Raw genomic sequence first — 27162 nt, forward strand, 5'->3', positions numbered from 1 at the left:
GTTCTAAAGACTCCAGCCTAGTCGAAATCAAGTTCATCTTAGACGAGCTTTCAAGAAAGGCAGACCCGAGTTTGACAATAATTTCCCATAGGGTCACCCTTGCCGGTTTTTGGATGGTAACATAGTCAGTGTTGAGAGAACCAGGGGATAGGACTCACCTCCCAAACCCCCCCTGTTGCCAGGACGTCTCCCTGGATGTTATCTCAGCACACTTACCAAGCGCTGCTCTTCCACCAGAGCTTACCCACCACCAACTGGCATTCCCTTCAACACGGCTTCAGCAGTGACCTCACCCAACTGCGTCTCCACAGTGCCTGGATGAAGAGAAGCACTCTCAGCCGGCAGGAGTCAATTATCCAGGGGGGCTCCAAGAAACTTCCTCCACAGAGGCAGTGGACACTCCCTCACCAGCTGCTGCAATGGGGACCATCCCCCCACCTCGAAAGTAGGAGCAAGAAGTTGTGAATTAAAGAATGGTACGCCGAGCAGGGGTGAGTGGGGTTTTGGAGGGGTATACCCTCAGTCGTGCTATACTTTTTGGAGGCATTAGAAAACAAAGGAAAAGATAAGGCAGCAGAAACAGGAGCCCTGCAAGACCTAGACTACTTCATGCCACCACCTTGATTCTCCTCTTCTGCATGCCGGGACTTGTCTGAACACGTTTGTATCCAGAAAATTTCCATTTCGCTGCATTTCACATTGAGCTTGTAATTTTTAGTAGACTCTTGGATGTGAAAATGTTTCACTTAATTTTATAAAAATCTAACTTTTGAGATATTCTTCTGTCATTGCTTGTTATAGAAAAATGTTTCTCTCTATATATCTATAATTTATTTATTTTTGATAGATTTAGGATTTTGATGCCCCTAGACTCTGTTGGTACTGATAATCCTTCACCTCCCCCTCCCCGATATGTTTGGATAACAGATAGTAGAAGGTCTAAGGCAGAGCCCTACAATTTCTTGCAGCAGCTCAGGAGTAGATTCTGTAGAAAACTCTGAAAATTTGGAAGCACATTGATACACATATTAATCTTTTATTTTACACTGTAAAAATAAACTAGTTTTCTAACCTTGTCTATTCCTATATCATTTTTTTTTTTTGGGGGGTGAGGAAAATGGATCTCAAGAATCCATATAGGAACCAGATCTCAAGGAGGGGGAGAGGAGAAGGAGAGGGGGAGAAGAACAAAGATAGGGTGAGCAAATGGTAAAAGGAGTGAGGATGGTCGAGGAGTGTGAGAAGAAAAGAGGACTGGGGATGGGTGAAGGAGAGAGAGACAGGAATAAAGATAAGAATGATAGGAAATGGGGATTATCAAAGAAGGAGGGGGAAAAGGAAGGGGCTGGAGATGGAGGTTGATTCTGGGATTGATGAACAGGAGGAAGGAATTTAAGAGATGGGGATAGGTTCCAGGATCTGGAAAGAAGGAAGAGATAGGAAGAAAGGGAGGTTCGCTGAATGGTGGTGGTGGTGTTGGGAATTAGCATCTGAGATTATGAGAGAGAGATCTGAATTGTGGTGGTGGTGTTGGGTTGGTGGTAGTTGGTGTGGGAGAAGTGAGGGTGAGGGAAGTGAGGGTGAGGGAAGGAGGCAGGTGTCTCTATCATGCTTTGGTCCTTCTCCTCCTTCATCCCCCTTCTAATCTCCCTCCCAACCTAACATAAACACTCACACTTGGCACCAAACCTTCTCTCTCCCATAATGTCCCCTCTCTTATTCCTCTCTCTATAATACAGACACATACTACCCACCTAACTGATCCTCTCTCATCCTCCAGCCTCTCTCCTAACCTCCTCTATCAATGATTCCCTCCCCTGCTCAGCCTCTTATAACCTACCCAAAATGATCCCACTTTAATTTGCTCTATGCTTATGCTCTCCATCCTTGTATCCTGCATAGGCGACAGGACAGGTTGGATCAGGAAGCTGAAGTCTATTCTGTAATGAGATTGATTCAGCCTAGCTGGAAGGCAGCAAGTCTTCAGCCTCCCTGCTGTCTCCATATTTTTGCTGCCCTAGGAAGAGGCCTAGCATGCCTATTGAAAAATCCAGGTGTGATAACAGGCTGACAAATGACATGTTCTTTAAGTCAAAGCCTATTATGGATTATGGATTTTATAACATGCGCGCGGCTGCGTGCGCATGTTATAAAATTGGGCGTAGTTTTGTTCACACCGGCTTGCACGAACAAATCTATGCTAGCGTGTATTTTTTAAGATCTGGCCCTAAGTCTATTCCATGTAACCATTGCTAGTAATAGCAGTGGCTATTTTCTAAGTCAACTTATTAATAGCAGGAAATGGACTTCTCCAATCCTTTTTTAAACACAGCTATACTAACTGCACTAACCACATCCTCTGGCAACAAATTCCAGAGTTTAAATGTGCGTTGAGTGAAAAAGAACTTTCTCCGATTAGTTTTAAATGTGATACATTCTAACTTCATGGAGTGCCCCCTAGTCTTTCTATTATCTGAAAGAGTAAATAACCGATTCACATCTACCTGTTCTAGACCTCTCATGATTTTAAAAACCTCTATCATATCCCCCTCAGCCGTCTCTTCAAACTCTGATGGAGAAGTGGTCCTCTTCTGGAGCTTGGTCTTCCCATCAAGCAATTCATTGCTTCCTTACAGTCATATAGGTCTGTAATGTGATACCTTCTACTATCCCAGGAAAATTGTAATGCAAAGGGAAAACCCATTGGCAAGGTATTCCTTTTTCTGCGCGTGCACAAGCAAGGGAGTCTAAAGCTTTTCCATCTTTCCAAGTTACATCTTTCCCGTTACATTGGGCGTCGCGCGCCGAAGGGGCGCAACAAAGGGGCTTTCCCCTTCGTGCTAACTTTCGTGCTGTGTGTAAAATAAGTTTAGTTATGTTTGTTATTTAAATAACCTCTAATAAGCTGTTTAATAATTTTGCTTTTACATTTGTAATTCTAGATGTTCTATGTATTCGACTAAGGAATTATATTTCCTGCTTGTTCAGTTTTCAGTGTAAACCGGCCTGATTTGCATTTTATGCAAGAAGGTCGGTATATAAAAATTAAAAATAAATAAATAAATAAATATATTGAGACAGATCCTGAAATAGTTTTATCTTTGCTCCTCTCTAGTCCAGAGCGTCAGGTCTCCAAGTATATCTAAGAAGTTTTTGCTTATCCTCAAAGTAATCTACACCCACCACAGTGATCCTCAGGAACTTGGGATCACCAGATAGGTGTTTAACAAACCTATGAGCTCTGTCAAATTTATTGGAGTGACTCCCGATGCTTGGTATACTGGATTGGAACATATCATTAAGAAATTTGGCAGTATCTTCACTTCTGATCAACTCTGGGACTCCAAGGATTCGTATAGTAAGAATATAAAAACATGCTATACTGGGTCAGACTAAGGGTTCATCAAGCCCAGCATCCTGTTTCCAACAGTGGCCAATCCAGGCCATAAGAACCTGGCAAGTACCCAAAAACTAAGTCTGTTCCATGTTAATGATGCTAGTAATAGCAGTGGCTATTTTCTAAGTCAACTTAATTAATAGCAGGTAATGGACTTCTCCTCCAAGGACTTTTCCAATCCTTTTTTAAACACAGCTACACTAACTGCACTAACCACATCCTCTGGCAACAAATTCCAGAGTTTAATTGTGCATTGAATGAAAAAGAACTTTCTCCAATTAGTTTTAAATGTGCCACATGCTAACTTTATGGAGTGCCCCCTAGTCTTTCTATTATCCGAAAGAGTAAATAACCGATTCACCCGTTCTAGACCTCTCATTATTTTAAATACCTCTAACCTATCCCCTCTCAGCCATCTCTTCTCCAAGCTGAAAAGTTCTAACCTCTTTAGTCTTTCGTTATAGGGGGACTTTCCTCATAAGGATTTATCATTTTGGTTGCCCTTCTCTGTACCTTCTCCATCTCAATTATATCTTTTTTGAGATGTGGCAACCAGAATTGTACACAGCATTCAAGGTGTGGTCTCGCCATGGAGCAATACAGAGGCATTATGACATTTTCCATTTTATTCATCATTCCCTTTCTAATAATTCCCAACATTCTGTTTGCTTTTTTGACTGCCGCAGCACACTGAACCGATGACGCCTAGATCTCTTTCTTGGGTGGTAGCTCCTAATAGGGAACCTCACATTGTATAACTATAGCATGGGTTATTTTTCCCTATATGCATCACCTTGCACTTATCTACATTAAATTTCATCTTCCATTTCAATGCCCAATTTTCCAGTCTCACAAGGTCTTCTTGCAATTTATCACAATCTGCTTGTGATTTAACTACTCTGAACAATTTTGTATCATCTGTAAATTTGATTACCTCACTTGTCATATTTCTTTCCAGATCATTTATAAATATATGTTACGGTTCTGGCCGCGAGCACCGCGACCAGTCCCTTACCTCTGTGTTCCTGGACCTGTTCCCGCTTCACTTGGCCTAGTTCGCGGCCTGTTCGGCGGCATCCACGTGAGGGCCGCGCCACTGGGAAACCTCCCATGGATGCCCTGTCTCTAAGCATGCGCCACTTGGGTGCTTTTCTAGGCCGTTTCCCGCCAGTGGTGACGCTGCCCAATTTCTGATGTCAGACGCCGCGGCCTTATTAAGCCGGCCGCGGACCCTCAGTCTTTGCCTTGCAACGGGCTTACCTACCGAATCCCTGTTGTTTCGTGCCACGGAGTGAGGTGCCTTTGGAACTCGCTCCGTTCCTGCTTGCCTGCTACAGTACCTGCTTGGTTCCTGCTTGCCCGCTACAGTACCTGCTTGGTTCCTGCTTGCCTGCTACAGTTCCTGCCTGGTTCCAGTACCCTAGTCCTGCTACAGTTCCTGTCAACTGTTCTAGTCTGGTTCCAGTACCCGAATCCTGCTACAGGTCCTGTCAACTGTTCTAGTCTGGTTCCAGTACCCGAGTCCTGCTACAGTTCCTGTCAACTGTTCTAGTCTGGTTCCAGTTCCCAGTTCTGCTCATCAGCCTGCCTGCTCCAGTCTCAAGATCACCAACCCTCCTAAGTCCCAGCGGCCGGGCTCCTCCCGGGGTGCTTCGGCTTCCAAGGGTGAAACCTCACCTAAGTCCCAGCGGCTGGGCTCCTACAGGCTCCTCCAGGGGGAGCACCAGCTTCCAGGGTGAAGAGCTCCTCTACGTCCTGCCTGAACATCTGCCTCCTGGCCTGTGGTGCTCCAGAGACTTTGAATACCTTTCCCAGTCTCCTGCAGGTCGGCCCAAGGGTCCACTAAACTGAGACTCCCTAACAATATATTGAAAAGTACGGGTCCCAATACAGATCCCTAAGGCACTCCACTGCCTACTGCCTTCCACTGGGAAAATTGTCCATTTAATCCTTCTCTCTGTTTTTTTGTTTTTAATATACAAACATTCTAACTTCTGCTTACTAGCTGCCTTACAGACTAATAAAAATAAACACACTAACTACTGCTTATTAGCTGCCTTACTGACTTGACTATTTGAAAATACAAACAGTCTAACTTCTGTTTATTCGCTGCCTTACTATTAAAAGCACAAACACACTAAATAACATTCCCACATAGTTAACTTCGCCCCAGTACTTTTAAAAAAGAAAATTTCCTAAGCAAAAACTTACTGATTCCTTTCAGCCACCAGCAAAGTGATCCTCTCCTCTCAGTGCTCCCACTGCATTGACAGTTTTCTAGGTTGTCCTGGTGCTCTTTAAACTCTTTGGTCATCTTTTCCAAACCCTTCAGGCATCTAATAAAAATCAACTGTGGAGTCAATACGTTCTCCTATATGAAACTTATTTTGAGAGACCCTCTCCTTCAAACTTTTTTAACGCCATTGATAGAACTACTAAAATCAGCATGAAGCAACTTAATTACCCTGACCAGATCAGAGATAGCAGATTCTTCCCCTGTGATAGCAGGACTAGGTGAGGACCCACACAAAACCTTAATCACCTGTCCTTTGGAGGATAAATTATTAGTATCTGATGCACTACTAGCTCTTCTAGTAAACTTTGCAAGCATGACCACATACGTGGGCTTCAGCTCCATTATTGCCTTCCTGAAGACCACATATCCAAGGGATATGTCACAGATCCATGAAGTTTAGTCAGAAGCGAAGACAGTCCACAGATCAAAAAAGGGAAAACACCAATTCAGGTCACTGTAGTCCAAAGCATTTATCACAGATTGCAGAAATATCAAAGGTTTAGCAAAATATCTGAAGCACACACTCAAAAAGAAGTCCTCTATTACCCACAGTTGAAGGAAGATGGGAAAACACACTAAGTCACTGGAGCTTATTCAAGCAACCCTGTGGAGGGTGTCACCAAAAGTGAAAATACAAAAACTTTACTCTCAGTACCATCACAGTATAATGTGCACCTTAGGGCAGATTCTTAACCTTCTTTCTCTCAATGTAGATGCAGGCAGTGTGGCAGGTCCCGCAAAATCATAGTTGGCATTTTCCAAAATATGTGCACTTTGATATCCCACCTCATCTCCTTGTCTGCGCACTCAAATAGCAGGTGCAAAATATGTGTTTTTAATGTTCATTCATTGTGGCTGTTAATTTTCAAAGGAAAACTATGAAAGTGGATTCCCTTTGAAAATTTGCTGCAATGTACACAGACTAACCATGCCCATGTGCACTGCAAACAATGCAGGCTATTCAACACTGCTCCCTACATGCTAAAATGTGAATGACTTTTGATAATTACATTTAGTTATAGGGATTTTATTTATTTATTTAAAACATTTATAGCCCACCTTTCCTACATTCAGGGTGGGTTCATATCACATTCACAGATTTTTTTAAAACATTGCGACAAAGTCACATAAAATAAGATTGCATAGCAGCAAGTAGTCAAACAATCATACACCTGGATTTAGACATTAAAAGCAAGTTTAAATAAAAAAAGTCTTTAAAGCTTTCTTAAAAAACCTAGGATCTTTTAGGTTTCCCGGTTCATTTGGTAACGAATTTCAAAAGGCTGAACCTGCTATTGAAAGTGCTCTTTCTGTAGTTTTGACCAGATACATGATTTTAGGGGAAGGGATATCCAAAATATTCTGATTTGCTGATCAGAGGGATCTTACCGGGGAATGGATTTTCATGATGGCATTTATCCATGGTGACTGAACATTATACACAAGAAAACGCACGATTGCGGCAAGTTTATAATGAACTAAAAATCATGACCCTGAGTATTTAACTGTCGTAGAGAAGAATTTATTAAATCATAATATCAAATCTGACTAGAACAATGCCTTCAAGATAAGGCCTTTTTAAAATTGTTTTTATTTATTTATTACTTTTTCTCAAATTTTATCAGGTGATTTAAGAAAATTTGGCATCTAGACTCTCTAAACCCTAGGGATGTGCAGAGGGACGCCATACGTTGCCTTCGGTATTCATATTCATCGGGGGGCAGATACGTTGCATTCGGCAAGGAGGGCCCCTGATATGTTCATGAGTTCATTCTTATTTGTTTCCCGGCTAAAATTGAATTAACTACACCGCCCACCCTCCTGACCCCCCCAAGACTTACCAAAACTCCCTGGTGGTCCAACGGGGGGTCCGGGAGCCATCTCCTGCACTCGGGCCGTCGGCTGCCAGTAATCAAAATGGCGCCGATAGCCTTTGCCCTTACTATGTCACAGGGGCTACCGGTGCCATTGGTCAGCCCCTGTCACATGGTAGGAGCACAAGATAGCGCTCGCCATCCATTGCTCCTACCATGTGACAGGGGCCGACCAATGGCACCAGTAGCCCCTGTGACATAAGTTCAAAGGCTATTGGCGTCATTTTGAATACCGGCAGCCGACGACGTGAGTGCAGGAGATGGCTCCCGGACCCCCCGCTGGACCATCAGGGCGTTTTGTTAAGTCTTGGGGGGGGAGGGAGTCAGGAGGGTGGGGGGTTTGTTTAAATTTGCTCCTTTAGACGGCCGAATAATTCAGTGAACATTCGTTGTATTCGTGGGGAATCACGATACATTTCGCTTCCCCACGAATACAACGAATAAGGCCCTATATGTTGCGGATTACCAATACGTTGGAAACGAATGCACACCCCTACTAAACCCTACCCAATGACAATGGACAAAAATTTGGCTGGGGACTTTTAGTCCATCTCTTGCTTCACAGGTGTGGTAGAAACAGTGTGACAAGGCCCACTCATCCCATTCAGAAACACACTGCAACAGAGTTAGTTAATCCCATGCTTGGCCTCATTGTCATCTTCAGACTTGTAGATAGAACAAGCATGGAAGATACTCAATCTTGCAGGATTGTTGCTGATAGTGATGATGATAATCACATCATAGTCTTATGTAGGAAGCAGGAAAAATCACAAATAAAATATTGTGTTTAAATATTGAGAATCTGGAATGTGTATTCTGTGTATGACCTGTACTGGGAATACAGATGAGTTTAGAATCATTTTGCAAGTTTCATGATCGCTGCTATTACAATTCACAGTGATGGTAATTTTGAAACGAGTGTGCATGTGCCCATACACACGTATCAGCGCACGGGCGAAGGTACACTGGAATTTTAAATTATGTGCAGACTTACGTGCATATTTTTAAAATACACCAATGGCATGCACAAATATTCTAATTTTAAGAGGTTACGCGAGCAAAGCTAGCATGCGTGCCTTCCAGAGAACTTTGTTGGCATTTATGTGCATATATAAGCGGATTTTAAAACATGCTTTTGCAAGGCACAGTCCCAGTTTTCCAGTTAGTCCACCTTTTCATCCAGTTAATATAGAGGTCTTTCATACCCTTTTAGTTCTTCTTCCTACATGCTGCCCAGTTGACCCGGACCCCTCACCCTGTCCTATAAGCAATAAAATTTGAGATTTACAGACATAGTAGCAGTAAAGTTATGTGGATATCTAGCCTTTGTGTGCTGCAATTTTCGTTTTTTTTAAATACAAAGTTACCCATGTAACTATTGGCCCCTCCCTGAAACACCAATGCCCCACATGTTTTCTGCCCCCTTACTTCTCATGTGCACGTGGGTACTTATGTGCATAATTTGCAGCTTTTTAAAATCCACATTGCTGGCACGCTGCCTATGCTCGCACTTATGTGGGCATTTTTGCGTGAGTAAGCTTTTAAAATCGACCTCAATATTTCCAATGAATACACCTACAATGTGACCTTATAAAAGATTTATATTGCCAGCCTCTAAGCACAGGACTTTTAACTGTAAAGCAGACAAGAAATCGAAGAACCCCTTTATATAGTGCACAATATTTAAAAGCTGCAGTTTTCAACAAATAATCTGTGGGCACTGTATGGGTGACCAAGAGCCACAATAAAGTAGTAGAAGCCAAAGCAGTAACAACATTCAAGAAAGCATGGGATAAACACAGTGGATCCTTAGTTGTCAAGAAGTAAAGGAAAAAAAACCAGATCAACAGGCCCTAAAAGCATTGCGACAGGAATAAAACTGGGCAGACTAAAGGACCTCGCATTGCTCATCTGCCATTGTAGTCTGTGTTAATTTATTTGTAGCTTTCTGCATTACTCTTTATTAATAGCAGTATTATTATTCAATTTTCAAGTATTAAATCATCAGGAATGAACTTGAAAGAAAAGAAGGGAATAAAAAACCATATATAATAGGAAATTTATAAAAAGGGGTAAATGTCAGTTCATATATCTCTTACTAACTTGAAGATCAAGGAAATCAAATCTTGGAGCATAAACTTAAAGGTAAAAAAAAAAAAAATCACAGATTCTTCTAATTGTCCAGAAATTATCCAGCTTAATTGCTCTTCTATGACACAATATCATCACCCTCCTGCTCCCACACACCCAATTATCTTAAGAGTCCAAGAAAAATCTGTATTATAAAGGTTCAAAGAATATATACCTAATATTTTTAAAATTTGCTGAACACTTACAACGGCACTGAAGAAAGAATTCAGCACCAAAAACCTTAAAAGTGAAATTTCAAAACTCGCACATGTAAAAATCAGCATATACGCTTGTAAATAGCATATACTCTTATATATGCTATTTTATAAACCTCAAAATACATGCATAAACAAGGGCTTGTGAATAAATTTGTGAGTGTAAAAAAGATCCACCAATGTGTGTATATGCAGTACATAAGAACCTTTTAAATACATACATACATACATAAATAAATAAATACATACATACATACATACATAAATAAATAAATAAATAAATAAATAAATAAGAGGCAGGCTAGGAGCGTTCCGAGATGGGGCCAACATTTGTGTGTGTAAATTACCAATTTATAAACAATTTACGCATGCAGATTTGGCAGCTTGGTTGCTTATATTTATACTTGCTCTGTATCCTGAGTAAGTGATTGTAAATGTGAAATACTGACTGGGTTGGTGTCTGGGTGAAATGAAGGAGATTTAGGCTGAAGAGCCGGGGGGATCAGCAGATGGACTAAGTGAACTGCTAGCCTCATTGGTAAAATTGTAATCTCACTGCTGTGCACGTTAGAAAATCTCCCCGTTTGCATGCGTAAGTTTACAAGGAATAAATGCATGTAAATTACTCAAGTAAAATCTCCATGTATATATTTTTAAAGTTAGATGTAAAAATATGCAAATATAACAGTTGCACACTTCTTAGCCAGATAAATCTTGAAAGTGGCACATGCATGCCATGAAGTAATAGTTAATCAATTAGTGTTTGTAGAAATAACAATAGTACACCACTATGGAACATCCCATATTAAAACTAAATATTCATGCATGAAATGATTTGTCTGTAATTTTATTTTGCTTTCATGACATTCCAATACATTTGCTTTTATAATGATATCTTTATTTTTAATTACAAAATGTTGAATACTTTCCAAAAAAAAGAGGATGAAGTGGGAGAGTTTAATAAGGCATAAAACAAATGAAAACTTTTAGATGCAATATAACACTAATTAAGAGACTATTTTGTCAAGTATTTAAAGCCTGTCTTAAGTAATTATTGTACCGCTGTCCTTCAAGCTCAGAATATTATCCAACAGCTATTGTAGCTCTTCTGTAACACATATGATAAATTTATCAATAGGCTTGTGGCACCATGAGCTCAGAAGTAACTTCTGTGCTAAAATAAGAAAAAATTCTAACTTGTCAAGCCCATGTGTGCCAGCATTTTACTGTTAACACAAAAACAAATGAAAAGGTGCTAGACAAGATGTGCATCTTAAAGCAAATACAAGCATTTATGCATTTATTAAAGAATCATTCTGTTGCCCAGTATTGCAAGGACAGATGGAAGGCAATCAAAAGGAAATCAAAAGCAGGAATGATTGATTTCTACCTCCTGCCACCAAAACTCCAAATTTCAGATTTTTGTTCCAAGGGGGAAAGGAAAGGCTAGCAGGATGGGACAAGAAAAGCTTTCCTTGCCATTAAATACTTAACTAGGAAAATCAGTTGAGGATAATTAAATAAATGTCCCTTTCTTCTATAATGAAAATATACATACAGAGAAAATATAAATCTGCGTACAAAACTTGCCAAATTCAAAATACTCTTATCATGTGGATATGCAGAGTGCCTGTGTCGATTCAATTGTATGTGAAAGTTGTTAGAATTCCCAACACCATTGTTTATAACAGAATAACCAAGCATGATATGGATTTATAACCAACTTCTTAAATTATCAGCGGTGATGGTCACTAGCCTCTAAAAAGGAGAATACTTGTCATGAAATTACAAATCATTTCCCTGCTGATGGCAACCAGTTCTGTATCCACATGAGCTGGCAGCTGCTCCCAGTGCTACTGGGCATATGGTAGTTGCTACAATTTAAGGCTTCTGATTTAATTTCTCAGAGGCCAATGTTTTAAACTAAGGCATTTTTCTTGTAAAAACATGTAGAAAATGCCGAGAAATGCACAAGAAAATGCTAAAATGTTGGTACCTTGTACAATATGCTGTGGGTTAGTACATCCGTCTCTTAGATTGCATGTAGGGACTAGTTCACCAAGAAATCTTCTAACTAAAGAAATCAGTAGGAAATATGCTAAATGATTCAGCAATGTTAAAAATCTTCAGGCTGAGAAACCTTGATCATTAGATGTTCCCACCTTCATCTACGTTTTCTACTTCCTTGCTATCTTTGCTGATGAACCAGGCAGGGCTCAAATGAACCAAAATAAATGAGTCCCCTTTTCAAATAGTGAAGAACTAAGGCATGAAAGTAAAAAAATAAATAAATAAGCCACAAACTGAAGGGCTAGTTTTTTGATGAATCATAGGATACGTGGCAGGAAGGATAAAAGTATATCTGATTTTCCACTAAGTGACAAATAATCTTCCAAATGTTATTCTTCAGCTTTCTACTGGCTCAATTTTTTTTTTCATAGAAATAAGTGTTTCGATTTGTTCCTTTTCCATTTGTGTACATAAAGTTTACAGCACAAAATTATATGTTAATTTGTGTGACCTTGCCATGAAAAATCCAAGAAGCTAGCCTTCCAAAATTTAATGATGACTCAGCACACAATAATGGGAAATACCTTTATGTTTATCAATAGCAATCTAAATTAAAAGGCAAATAAAAAGCTAATTCATGAGTGCAAATACTATATAATATAACAAATACCTTAGGAACTGCTGTGTTTAAAATATCTAGGAACAGCATTCATGCTTTTTCAGCTTTTAATGGGATTTTGCATGTTTTCCTTCAGCAGTTCACTCTACAGTCATAATTTGGAAAGTGTTGTTATTTTAACAATGGCCGTCAAGTTAAAAGAGTTATCAGATCCAGATGTGAAAGATGCGAGAATTTGTCTAAGTGGAAGGAAGGATGTCAGAAATGCTGTGATCTTGCAGCTGCCAGCATACACAGACATTCCTGTCCTCTTTGGTTTCATTAAGAGCAAATACATTTAATGCTCTGACAGAAGGTTTAAGGTATTTCTGCAAAAAGAACAATGTAACACTTACCAGGTACACCTGGGGGTGTTTTCAAATATTTTCCATTAAAATGTTGAATTACTACTTCACATTTTTCAGTAGATTCCATTCTGAAAAGAGAAGGAAAAAATGCTTTTCTGTAAAAACAAAACATTATAACTTACCAAATAAATGATTTAGGCAGATGAAGCAAGAAACTTGGAGGTCCCCTGATGAAGCTAGGTTTTAAAACTAAGCTAGGATAATATTACAGTAAAGCGTGCATGCTGCACTTGGGCTGTGGTTTTGCTTGGCTCCCCTGTTGATCAGGTCATAGTGTATACTGCAACTTAAAAAAAAAAACAAAAAAAAAAAACTTTTCAAAGCAATTCTTTACGAGAGCTGCCAGCAATGAAATCCAGGATTTTTCACAACCAAAGTGAAAAGTTGTATTTGTTATTCATCTGGGTGATTTTTTTTTTTATTGCATTGCTATGCTATGCTTTTCCTTTGCTTATATTTTTCTGGTGTTTAATATCAATCAAGAATGTATCAACAGCTGTGCCTGTAAAGTGAAAAGAGCAAATTTGAATCAATGGGTCTGTTTCCTAATGTAGAATAAGCTGCCTAGATAATATCACAATTATATTCTACTTTGAGTTTTACAAGCTTTGGCAGATTATTTACAAGCAGTAGGGGGTGCCATTATTATTAGTACTGTAGATGTCTGACTGTGCTTTTGGAAAATAGTAGTACTATATACCATATGAAAATTCCTGGTTTTTCTTTTCTCCCCATGCTGGCTTTTATTTAACTCTTAAAGCTTTGGGATGTTTCACACTGCCACAGATCTGAGTAATCCATTGTCAACCTATATTGGTTCTATCCCTGTTCCTCTAAATAATGAATACTGCATAAACAGATGAAAAGTGACAGGAGTGAAAAAGAAAGTTCTCTTTTAAGGCTATACATTTCTGCTCATATACACACACATTTTATTACAAACAACTTTAGAGAAGGAAGACTTACAGTAATCATGGTTAAACCACAACAGAGAACGGGCAAACTGTGCATATAACCTCGAAAGAATGATAATATCCTATCACTTCCTTCAGCATAGGTAGGAGCTACCACATTAGCTCCTACATATTGGGCCGGATTTTAAAAGGGTTACGTGCTTAAGTTAAAAAAAACCCCTGCGCGCACCAAGCCTATTTTGCATAGGCTCGGCGGTGCGCGCAAGCCCTGGGACGCACGTAAGTCCCGGGGCTTTGCTAGGGGGGGCGGCGCGACGTTCGGGGCGTTCCGGGGGGCATTCCGGGGGGCATTGTGCTGGCCCAGGGGCATTCCGGCGGGCGTGACCGAGGCCTCCGGACCAGCCCCCCGGTCGGGTGATGGCGCGGCAGTGGGCCATCGGAGCAGGCGTAACTTGTGCGATAAAGGGGGGGGGGGGGGGTGGAAGGAAAGTTCCCTCCGAGGCCGCTCCGATTTCTGACATTTCATTTTCCTCTACTTTTTTAATAAGGTGAGGAAGAGGAAAGCCAAGGTGGTCAAATCACTCACCCCTCGGAGCCCCTGCCTTCCTTGGTTGGTCCAATCAATTCTTTGTTAGTCTACTGTTAGTCTACTGTTCATTTAATCATCTGGGTGGAACTGTGGCATTTGAGAAGGAGAAGTAATGTGTAGAGACAAGCCAGCCAACCTAAAATAGAGTGTGCAACTGAACAAAACTTTGCAGGCCTAAGCAACACTAGATGGAAGTCCACTCACATGACGGCACCTGCAATATTAAGGTCTGTGAGAACTACACAGAGGAGAAAAAGCTGCTATTAGAGGTAGGAAGGTGAAAATTTTGGTTTTGTTTTTCATTTTGTTTTTGGGGGGCATTTTCCCCATGAATGTCATTTCGTGTAATGCTTCATTTCTTCAGTTTTAAAAAAAAAAAAACAAACAAAAAATAAACAGAAAAAAACAAACAAAAAAAACAAAAATAGAAAAAATAGTAAAGGGGCCTCCTGAGGCCTCACGTCATCCCCACCAAAATGCCGGGACCAGTATCCTCCCTGGCCCCCACTTACCCAGTAGTGGGGGGAGCCGCAGAGTTTGAGAGGGAATCACTGTTGAGACAGTGCAGCCTATCCACCCTCATCAGGAAGGTGGTCTGAATCAGGCTGAAGAAGTGGGTAAATCCCTGATGAATTTGCTTATTTTGGAAGGAGCCCAGGGTGCTTCTCCCACGGTTGACAGGAGAGAGGGAATTCCTATACAAGGATCAGGTAATGCTTTTACAATAGGGTTACAAAAGCAGTGAGTCCTCCCCTGATAAGAGTCTGCCACAGTGAAAGCAATAGTGCAGACCTCTGATAAGTATCCCAGTTAGAACTCTGGTGCATGATGGCAAGGGCTGAAGGGTCTGTAGTCACCTCTGTTACTCAGTTCTGTAAATTTACTGCTGATGCTAAACTTAAATTTGCCACTCAGGACTGTGCTATAGTGGCCTGTAATCATAAAATAGAATAAAATAATTAGTTTCCTCATTACAAACTATCAAGGCTAATTTGGCATGGGCCATCCATTGCTCTTACCATGTGACAGGGGCCGACCAATGGCACCGATAGCCCATCACATGGTAAGGGCAAAGGGCCATTGATGCCATTTTTATTAGTGGCAGCCGACAGCCTGAGAGGCGGAGATTGCTCCCGGGACCCCGCTGGACCACCAGGGACTTTCGGTAAGTCTTGGGGGGTCAGTTGCGCGAGTCTTGGGGGGGTCGGGAGGGTGGGGGATTGCAATTAATTAAATTTGAAGGGTTGGGTTTGTGTGTTTTGTTTTGTTTTTTTTTACAACCCCCTTTGTAATTTGGGGTGGGTTTCAGGCTTCGTTTCAGGGGTAAACAAAATAAAATTGGACTGAACCGTGAGAAACGAAATTTCTCGCAGCGGGCCGATAACGAAGGCTGAACCAAAAGGTTCGGCCGAATCACATCTCTAAAAACTAGTGCAATTCTTATGGGCTCCTTTGCCATGGATTTCGACAGAAATTTAGTTTGTGGAACATTTCCAAAAATAGAAATTAAATTTATTTGAGGCAGATTGTTAGGATTATCTGGCTTTATCTAGGGGTACCCAGAATGTTACGAAAAGAAATTGTTTATGTCAGCAGGTTCTTGATGTTGGAGCAACATTTTCTTTTTCTCAAATTTCTCTGTAAATGTATTGCGGGCTATCAGAAGATTACTTTTATGAATTTTTGCTGAATCTGACCCAAGATTACATCAACTCCCTACCAGTAGGGGTGGGGACTAGTTCATCTCTGACCACTCTATAATGTATATTTGCTGACTATTTAAAATACATTTCTTATCCTTGTTTTTGATTCTAAGTTATTGTAGATTACATCTATTGGGCCCTCCTAAATGGTGGACTTGGAATCACTCATGTATGCTATTACAGGCTAATTTTAAAATGAGTGCATGAGCAGCCATACACGTACTTATGGGTGTGCGAGCAGAGAATTGCAGCAATTTTAAATTGTACACACAATTGTGTATGTAATATTTAAAAGACGTCTAGTGCATGTAACTATGTTTCTAATTTTAAGTTGTTACTCAAGAAACTGACAGGTTTAACATGCGCAGGTAAGCAGATTTTAAAACATGCTCATGCAAGGGACATTCCAATTAGTCCACCTGTTTGCCCAGTCAAACTCAAGGTCATCCAGACCCCCTCTGGTTCTTCATCTGGCATGTCCCCCAGTTGAGCCAGACACCTCACCCTGTTGTGTAAGCCCCAAAACACGAGATTTTCAGATTTGCTCCTCATCAGGAGCAGCAATAAAGTTACACACCTAACAAACCGCTACACGCTGTAGCCTCCAGTTTTAAAATACGGAGCTATGCACATAACAGCTGGCCCCGCCCTGGAATGCCCGTGCCCCATCCCAACTGCACCCCGTTTCCACCCCTTTGTATTTACTTGTGCATGCTTATTCACACACGTAACTTCTGGCTTTTTAAAATTTGTGTCACTGACATGCGGCCCACATACTTGCATATACGGGCTTTTTAGTACGAACAACACTTTTAAAATTCAGTCCTTAGTATTTAAAACTGCTTAATGCATTGGGAGTAAAGTTTACGCATAAAAAAATGTGCACACAACTGCAGGTAAAACTATTTGCTATATCAAGAGGGTAATTTTCAAAATGATTTACATGCTTTAAACTGGATTTTACATGCATAAATGCACTTTAAGCATGTAAATGGTCTTTTGAAAATTGTGCATAAATCCTTTTGAAAATTACTCCCCAAGCACTCATTTTTACATTGCTCTAATAGTGATGTGTTTTAGTTGCTCAAAATCACCACCATCAAAGAATGTTTCTGGTACAGAAATGTCCTCAATATCTCATTAACACCGAGTCAAAGAATTAATTTAATTTTTCTGCTATTTCTTTCCTTCCTGTGGACCCCTTTTAGCTTCTGGTCATCTAGAAGTTCAACTGACTACTCTGTAATCTTTTTGCTTTAAATGTACTTGAGCAAGCTTTTATTATTAGTTTTTACTCTATGGGAAGTTTCTTTCCAAATTCTTTCTTGATTTGCCTTATTACTGTTTTATATGTAACTTTCCAGTACTTATCCTCTTCTCTATTTTCCTCATTTGGGTCTGCTTTCCATTTTTGAAAGATGCCCTTTTTGCTTTAATTGCCTCTTCCTCCTCACCGTTAAACAATGCTTGCGGTCATTTGGTCTTCCTTCAACCTTTTTTAATGCATGGAATACATTTTGTCTGGGCTTTCAAGATGCTATTATTAAAGCCAACACCTCATGCAAACTTTTAACTTTGGCAACCACTCCTTTTAGTTTTTATCTAACTAATTTCCTCATAGTTTTCCTTTTCAGACCCCATCTTTCAAAATACAGTACACCATTTCTGCGCCTAAGGGGGCCCTCAGAGAATTATGCTAGTATTTTATAAACTTAGTGGCAGAAGCCGTACAGTGTACAAAATACCATGTATTTCTGCTCCAAAAGCACATGCATATATTTTAGTTCACATGTATAATTGTAATGCAGGAAAACACTTACTTTCCCTGTTTTATAGAATTATACAGAGGGAAGATAACTTTCAAAGAACTCCATGTAGCGCATATATGCACATAAATGACCACATGCAGATATATGATAGTATTTTATAACCTGTGCGTATCATATATGTGCATACTATAAAATACACATATTACTAACTTGTAATATATTCAAGTATATATGCATATGTGCGAAGCAAGTATTTCAATGTATTGAATGTTCATATTTTTCCCCACCTGTTTTAAAAATATATATCTTAACGCACAAAAATAAAATAGGACTTACTCGCATAAAACCCAATTTACGCCCATAAGTCAATGTAATGTAAAACACGTGCATGTAAATGAAACTACCTATTTACCAATTACTCTACCAGTTCACAAAGTCTGTCTCCAGATCATCGAGACCTTCCTGGTTCTTTAGTTTGACACCCCCGTCCTCCACCAGTTCACCCAGGCTTCCCACCCAGCCAATAATACCTAATAAACAAGACCCATATCAATTATGTAAGATAATTAGTAGGTATAAAATTACACAACTAAGTTGCCATTGTACACATGTGACTTTTCAAATATCACCATATCCATAACTGCTGGCCTTGCTCTGCAAGCCCCTAAACCATCCCTTTTTTACCTGCATATATGTATGTACGAAATGTAAAGTACATATACTTTTGACTTTTTATAAAATACTGATTACACGATTACAGGCTACTTAGTGCACATATGCTAATTTTTATGGGCATAACACTTTGAAAATTATCTCCTAATGGTTTATACATATAGGGGTAGATTTTAAAAGAAGCATGTTCTAAAATTCATGGGCTGCACGCATGTGCGAGCGGCGTGCTTAGGGGGGCCTAATTTTAGAAAAGTATGCATGGCGACAAGATCGGGCCTCTCCCAGTTCCCTCTCAGTCTGCTCCAATTAAGGAGCGGACTGGGAGGGAATTCCCTACCCCCCTACCCATACTCCCTCCCTCTTCCCCTCTCCTCTCCACCCCCTAAACCCATTCTTCTATCTTTTTTTGTTTTGTTTTGTTGCTTACTGCTCTGGCGCGCACTTCCCCGGCACAGCAGCAAATGGCCGCTGTACCGGCCACCTCCCCGCCCACGGACCCCCCCCCCCCTTTCTCTGGGCCTGGCACTTGCACGGCCAGGTCCCTTTGAAAATGCGCGTGGCGTGCGCAAGGCCCAGCCACATGCCTAATCCACGTTTTTCACGCACGCAGCATTTTTAAAATCGACCCGATAATGTTTTTTTTTTTCAAGAACAAAAATGGGAGATATCAATAGAAAAAAATGACCTCATTTTTTCCAGGTAAATGTAACGATTGTTCTTGTAGTAACACTGAAAAATTACCAGGAGAAATAAAATAATTATTGAAAATGAAGTTCTCTATGCATGAAGCAGTTATCTAGGAACTTTATCTCCATAGAATAGTCTAATGTGACATTTACTCAATCAGTATTGGCGTAAGTGAAATCTTTCATTATTATTGTTTTGCAAATTTATTAGCCTTTCTAATATCTGTTAGCATTTCATAGTCAGTTTCTTCATCTTACTAGGGGAACAATGCATACCTCTACGTCTGTACTCTTCCCCTCACAGTTGCAATTTGTATCGATAAGAACTTCTGAAGGCTCCTGACTAGTAATCTCCATAGAGAGGACTCTTTCTAATGTGAACCTGTACAGCACTGTTAGTCTAGTAGTCTTATTGATAGATAGATGATATTTTTGGAAATCTATTGTATTAAGAATGCAAGCTACATATATTGGATAGGCCTACTGCATATACAGTATTTATCACATATTACACAGTTGTAACTGATTACTGATTTGTCCACCATAGAATAAAATATCCTCCAATTGTCATTCAGAAATTTAAACTGTAAAGAAAATTAGTGTGCAGAACGTCTGTAAGCAAAAAACACATGGCACTAAGAATCATCAGATTAGGAAACCTCATATCCAAGAATAATGTGGAGTTATTGACAGTGCCTTAATCCCAAATTGAAATGCTCCTCAAATTACATAAGACTGTTATGGCTATATACCTTAGTAAAAATAAGTAACAATAACTTTAGATAGAGAAGTAACTGATGGTATTATCTGTTCACCTTTCACAACTCACCCAGATTTTCTGTCAGCTTTATCACTATCCAAATTAAGGATACTGGTTGCTACTTGTAAATTGTCATAGGTGAACTGATGATGCCAACATTCTACCTCTCCCTCTCTGCTCTTTCATCTCACCAAAGTGGAGGGCTCAAAAAAAGCTAACATATATAAACTGCAGTTGTAAGAGTTGTATGTGCCTGGAGGAAAATCCCATCAAGAGACTGAAATATTGACAATAAATTCAAAATTGCACTCTGTATTGTGTATCTGGGTTGTGTTGGCCTGTTGAGTTTTGCAGTTGTTTTTAGATCATAACCACTATGCATTCTAAGTCGCTTACCACTTTAGAAATAATCTTTGCTGCTGATTATTGCAATGAAAGTGGTGGTTAGAATCAATGATTAATTTCTTGATCGCTTGGTATTTAGAGTCACTGCTCATAAGGTATTGAAATGAGTTGATTGCAAATATGTCATGCTACAGAATTTTGTAAAGATTGTTTTAATTTAGTTCAAATTAACGCAACCAGAAGTCATTGTTTCTTATGAAAATAACTGACTTGTCAAAGAATGTTGTGCAACAATGTGTTAAAAATGTAATTAACACATTGCTAAGCATTACATTAAAAGACAATACATTAGACTATAAGACCCTACAGCCCTTATAGTTAGCATGTACTATTAAGTTTAATCTTTTCTTTATTGTTTAATAGTTGCCTCTTGTAGAGACAACAGAAAAGTTGTAGTATATATAATCTAGCCTATAAACATTAATTGGTGATAATGGCTAATTCTTAAATCATTCAGTGATGGTAAATATCAATCAATCATGATGCAGTTCATAGTCTCTACTGTGAACAGTGATATCAGGAAGTCTCTAGTATTCAAATACTAGAAAAAGAAGATGAAAATCAAAACTAAAATAGTAACTAAAATATATAGAGGCCAATTTTCAAAGAGGATAACTTTCAGACAACTGTGCACACTGGTATATTTGCATGTATGTGGTCGCAAGCAGATTTACTATAGCATTTTACAAAAAGTGCATGTGATATATATGCTTTTTATAAAATAAGCAAATATCTACCCAACAACATATGCACTTTTACATGCAAACGCATGCAATGCATTGAAACCAATTATATCAATGCATTGATGAGCACACGTACTTAACTATTTTAAATCTATACATGTGTATATTTTACATGTGCAAATAAAATAGGACTTATGCCAACATACAAATATCAAAGTTGACATGTATTTTACAACACACAAGCATGAGTAATATTAACATTTTTACCAATTGCCCAGTCCTTCTGTAGCTCATTGAGACTTCCTGTTTCTTCAGCCTGAACTCCCCCTAGTTCACCAAGAGCTCCCACCTGGTTACTAGTACACAATAAACACGTTTATTATAATTTACACCTGATAATTAACAGATGTAAGCTTACATGAGTGAGTATACATATGTTCACATGTGTGTCTTTTACAATAGCAACTTTCATGCAAATGTGTTGGCTCTGCCCCGGAACGCCCCAGCCCACTACTTCTTACAGGAGTGTGAAAGTGGATATACACACATAATATAATACAGAATATGCATGTAGAGTGCATATGCTAATTTTTATGCATTTAGGCCTAGATTTTTCATTCTGCTATAAATAGAGCAGAATGAAGAGCCGCAGCCGGAAAAGGGGTGGGGGAGCGATAGTGTGCACCTGGCCACATCGTTGCGGTGCATTTTCACCTGCCACTGTTGCGGCCATTGCACGCACTATAGCTCCCATAGCGGCCCTGCAAAAGGTGTGGTTATTTCTGGCGCTACTGCCGGAGATAATGTGTAAAACATTATTGCTCGCAGTGCAGCCGGGCCCAACATTTGTTTAAAGCCTTCAAAACCCCGCCCAAACCCCTCCCCTTTCCCTCATTTAAAGTTTAGCATCGTAATGCAGTCGTTAATGCGTGTGTTAGGACGTTATCGCATGCGATAAGGCCCTAACCATGCAATAACGGCTCATCGAGGTTTGAAAAATGACCCTGTTAGATAATTTGTACGTTATCTGGCTAAATGATGACTTTTCATTTTCACTGAATAAGTGATGGGCATTCTGGGGCAGGGATGAGTTAACCAGGAAACTCTAGCCTACCTCAAGAGCAGGTCTAAAGTTATCTGGGAATTTATTTCTGAATTACTTTAAGCTAACCAGCTTTATTCAAAAGAATATAGCTGGTTAAGTGTCAATGACATCCCAAAAAAATAAAAGTGCTGAGTGGGCCTTGCTATTCCCAAACCCCCAGCCAGTGTCTAAAAAATAGACCCTGATGCTCCCCCACATCCCAAACTCTTCCAAGTACACTTTTCAAATAATACAGAAACATAGAAACATAATGACAGAAAAAGATCATATGCCCTATCTCTTCTGCCCAGCCTCATCAACTATTCAGTTTTATAATCCCTACCATACCCTCAGATATCCTCTGTCTCTCCCAAGCTTTTTGAACTCAGATATTGCCCTCATCTCCACAACCTCAATGGGGAGGCTGTTCCATGCATTTCATTTCTGTAAAGAAATATTTCTTAGATTACTCCTGAGTCCACCCCCTTTTACCCTCATCCCATGACCCTTTTGTTCTAGACTCTCCTTTCCTTTGAAAGAAGCCCTTCTGTGCATAAAAACCTTGAAGGTATATAAATGTCTCTGTCATATCTCCCTATCCTGTCTTTCCTCTAGGGTATACATGTTTAGATCTTTAAGTCTGTCCCAATAAGATTTAGAAGGAAGATCAATGATCATTTTAGTAGTCAGCCTCTGGAGCAAACCCAACCAGTTTAATATTCTTTTGAAGATGTGATCTCCAGAACTTTATGCAATTTCATCTCCTTTTTTCTGCAGACCATTCCTCTCCTTATGCAGACAACTATCTTTCTGGCTTTTGCTGTCACCTTATCCACCTGTCTAGCCACCTTAAAATCATCAGATATTATTACTTCCAGATCCCATTCTTCCTTCATGCTTAGAAGAATTTCACCCCTTATGCTGTATCTCTCCCTTGGGTTGTTGAATCCTAAATTAATAAAAATTAATAAGGTCTGGCAGCTATTAATAAATTAATAGCTGCCAAACCTTAGTCCATTCTTTAAACTTTGCTAGATGCTTCCTCATGTCCTCCACAGTTTCTTGGCTGGCTATCCTGTTGCAGATTTTGTTGTCATCAGCAAAAAGACAAACTTTCCTGACAATTCTTCTGCAATGTAGCTCACAAAAGTGTTGATAAGAATCAGTCCAAGGAATTTGCTAGTAATGCCCCTCTCCTCGGAGTGAAATCCATTTACCACTGCACTTTCTTGCCTCCCATTCAACCATTTTCTAACCCAGTCAGTTACTTTAGGACCCATAAGAAGGGTATTCAATTTATTTATAAGTTGCCAATGAGGAATCGCGTCAAAGGTATTCTGATATCAAAGTACATAACATCTAGCAATCTCTCCTGATCCAACCTTTTGGTCACAAGTACATTATATCGGGCACTCACCACTGATCCAACTCTTTGGTCTCCCAGTCAAAGAAATTGATGAAATATGTCTGACTAGACCTGTTTGTGGTAAACTATGCTGCCTTGGATCATGTAACCCACTGGATTTCAGAAACTTCACTATCCTCTCTTTTAGCAATGAGTCTATTAATTTGATCTCCATAGACATTAACCAGTCTGTAGTTCTCAGTCTCCTCCTTACTTTCACTTTTGTGAATAGGAATAACATCTGCCTGTCCCCAATCTTTTGGAACTACTCCCAACTCTAAGGAAGCACTGAAAATGTCAGCAGCAGAGCTACCAAAACCTCTTTATGTTCCCTTAGTACCCTTGGATGTATCCTATCTACCCCATTCCTTTATCCACTTTAAATGTAAGTTGCTCCTCACAAACACACTTTTCTAAAAATCTGTTGTTTACTTCACTTCCACTCCTATTTGTATTCATTTTCGGGCGGATTTTAAATGCCCTGCTCGCGTAAATCCGCCCGGATTTTTGTTAACTACAGAAGGGATGGGAAAGAGGGAGGCTAGTGAGTGGACCCATGCCAGTTTTATTTCTAAAGTGTACTTGGAGGGATTTTGGGGTAGAAGGGGGGCTTGGCACAGCAGGGCCCATTTTTTTTAGACAATGGGCAGGTATGGGGGACAATGGGGGCACAGACAGACAATGCAGGCAGACAGACAGACAGGCAGACAATGGGAGCACAGCAGGGCCCATTTATTTTAGACAATGGGCAGGTATGGGGGACAATGGGGGCACAGACAGACAATGCAGGCAGACAGACAGACAGGCAGACAATGGGAGCACAGCAGGGCCCATTTATTTTAGACAATGGGCAGGTATGTGTCAAGGTTCCCTGCCGCGTAACTTTACTTCTGCGGGGTTTTAAGAGTCGAGTATGACTGGGGGGAGTGAAGACTATTAAACTAGGGGGGTTTGGAAGACCTCTCTCTTAACTGGGAGAACTGGGGATGAAATGGTAAAACTGGGAACAGCGTCAGCCTGCATTCCTTTTAAAATCCTCTGATTTAAGCAGAAGCGGGATTTGTATGCACAGGTGCGCCTGTGCCCCAGTTTGAAAGTTGTCTTTCTGTATACATTTAGCAGAAAAAATTCATTTTATAATCAATCCACAGCCATTTTATTAAATATGTGCGTATATGTGCGCATGTTATAAAATAGCCTAACCGCAAATGCCGATTCTACCACATTTTCCCTGTTCATTTCCAGTTTGCCCAGTTAAGGGACAGGACTTCCAAAACCCCCTAGTTTAATAGCCTCCCTTCCCCCCCTTTAGCTCTGCTCTTTAAAACCCCGCTGATCTACCAATATTGTTTTATTTCACTAAATGTACGTAATCCATAGCAAAAGTAAAGTTACGCAGCAGGGGACCCTGGTGCACGCCAGTGCGCATAAATATTTATGCACAAATAATAGGTTACAGTCCTGGAATGCCCATGCCCTGCTCCATTTTGAAAACGTTTCATTTTTGCGCATAGCGGCAAGTGTGCACGTATCCGGCCAGCTTTTAAAATCTGCTCGGAATGCAACAGCCCCGACATATTCTTGCATCTCCTGACTGATGTGTGCGTTAGGCTTTTAAAATTCACTTTATAATTCAAACTAAAGGTTTATTGAAGCTCTGGATGTTTCTTAGCTATAGAATTTTCACGCTTTTTCAGATTATACATAGCTTATTGGGATGGTAACTTTTAAACAGGTGCACAGACATACATGTGTGCGCATTTGCTGGCTTGCTGCCAAGAACGTGGCTATTTTATAACATATATGCATAGGTGTGTGTACGGGTTAAAATAGGCTGACTGAGTGCACATATCCACACAAGTTTAAGTGTTTGTGCCTATGGGCCGCATTTTAAAAGATTTACGCATGTAGAGGGGAGTTACGTGAGCCGGGCCTATTTTATAAAGGCCTGGCAACACGCATAAAGCCCGGGGACGCATCTATGTCCCGGGGCTTTAAAAAAGGGGTGGGGCGGTTCGGGGGCAGGGCCAGAGGCCTCCGGCACAGCAGCCATTTGCCGTTGTGTTGGAGGATCGCGTGCCAGCAGGCGCAAAAGGTAAGATAGAGGTTGGGGGGGTTAGAATAGGGCTAGGAGGTGGAAAGGTTAGGGGAAGGGGTGGGAAGGTTAGATTAGGGGGAAGGGAACGGGGGAAGGCCGCGGGCGTTGGTGCGCGCAAGATGCACTAGTGTGCACTCCCTAGCGTGTGCACATTTACACCCGTGCGTAGGTTTGAAAATCTACCACTATGTGCGCAAATGCAGCTACTACCGCTTAAATGGAGGAATTTTAATACACACATACGCCAATGCCATTACCAGTTTTCCTACTTTGTTCCCAGTTTGGCCAGGTAAGGGATAGGACTTCCAAACTCCCCTAGTTTAATATCCTTCCTTTTTCCCTTGTTAGCACCGACCCAGAAAACCCAACTAACATGCCTAGGTTTTTTTATTTTATTACTTACCTGCCATCTACAGCAGAAGTAAATTTACTTGCCAGCGGAACCTGATTCGCACTTGTGCGTGAGATGTACTTATACGCAGATTTCATTGTGAGATCCAGGAATGCCAATGCCCTGCCCACACCACTCCTACATCCCGCCCCTGCTATGAAACATTTTATAGGTGTACATACAGGGAGATACGCGCGTACTCAGGCAGCTTTTAAAATCCGCTCGGCGCACACCGGCCCAACATATTGGCGTATCTCCAGGTTTTGGCGCACATCAAGCTTTTAACCTTTGAATGTTTATTTTTTATGACTTAATGAGAACGGGATTGTCAGGGTTACGATCCTAGTTTAACATCTAGCCATTAAACTATCTAAATAATTGTTTATACTTGGAGTAGAAAAAGAGATTAGGAAACAGGAGATTTAAAGATATAGGCAAGGGGATACAAACTGGAAGGAATGCACATGGAAAAATTTTTGCTTTGGTTCATTATTTTGATTTGTTTGTCATTTAAAATTGTTTCATTTATTTTAATTCCCAACTTTAATTTCTTAGATATAACTTTTAATTTGTTTCCATTAAAGACAATGGTAGAAGCAGTGCATTCTAACATTGGATTTTCTCTCCAAATTTAACAAAACTTTCAGGCAGACATCATCAGCAGAGGGAACAGTACTACAAGATACTAAGGGGCCGGTTTTAAAAGTTACGCACGCGGGGTACATTTGTGCGCGCCACTCAGAGCCCACAAATGTACACCCGGTTTTATAACATGCGCGCGCTGCCGCGCACATGTTATAAAATCCAAGGTCGGCACGCGCAAGGGGGGTGCACACTTGTGCAACTTGTGCGTGCCAAGCCCTAGGGGAGCCCCGATGGCTTTCCCCGTTCCCTCCAAGGCCGCTCCGAAATCAGAGCAGCCTTGGAGGGAACTTTTTTTTTGGTCCCCCCCACCTTTCCCTCCCTTCCCCTATCTAACCCACCCCCCAGCCCTACCTAAATCCCCCCCACCTTATTTTGTCGAGCTATGCCTGCCTCTGGCAGGCATAACTTGC

At 40.5% G+C, this 27162-nt stretch overlaps 1 protein-coding gene across 1 annotated transcript in view; it reads right to left on the minus strand.

Moving 5' to 3' along the window:
• The window catches only part of RBMS3 (RNA binding motif single stranded interacting protein 3), a 1783971-nt gene that overhangs the window by 654092 nt on the left and 1102717 nt on the right, over positions 1-27162 (minus strand). Inside the window, exon 6 of the mRNA XM_029589419.1 lies at positions 12937-13016. Within this exon, the coding sequence (XP_029445279.1) occupies positions 12937-13016 (80 nt within the window). The remainder of the gene's footprint in view (positions 1-12936; positions 13017-27162) is intronic.

Source organism: Rhinatrema bivittatum, chromosome 2 (assembly GCF_901001135.1).
Source record: "Rhinatrema bivittatum chromosome 2, aRhiBiv1.1, whole genome shotgun sequence".
In the NCBI taxonomy this organism is placed as follows: domain Eukaryota; kingdom Metazoa; phylum Chordata; class Amphibia; order Gymnophiona; family Rhinatrematidae; genus Rhinatrema; species Rhinatrema bivittatum.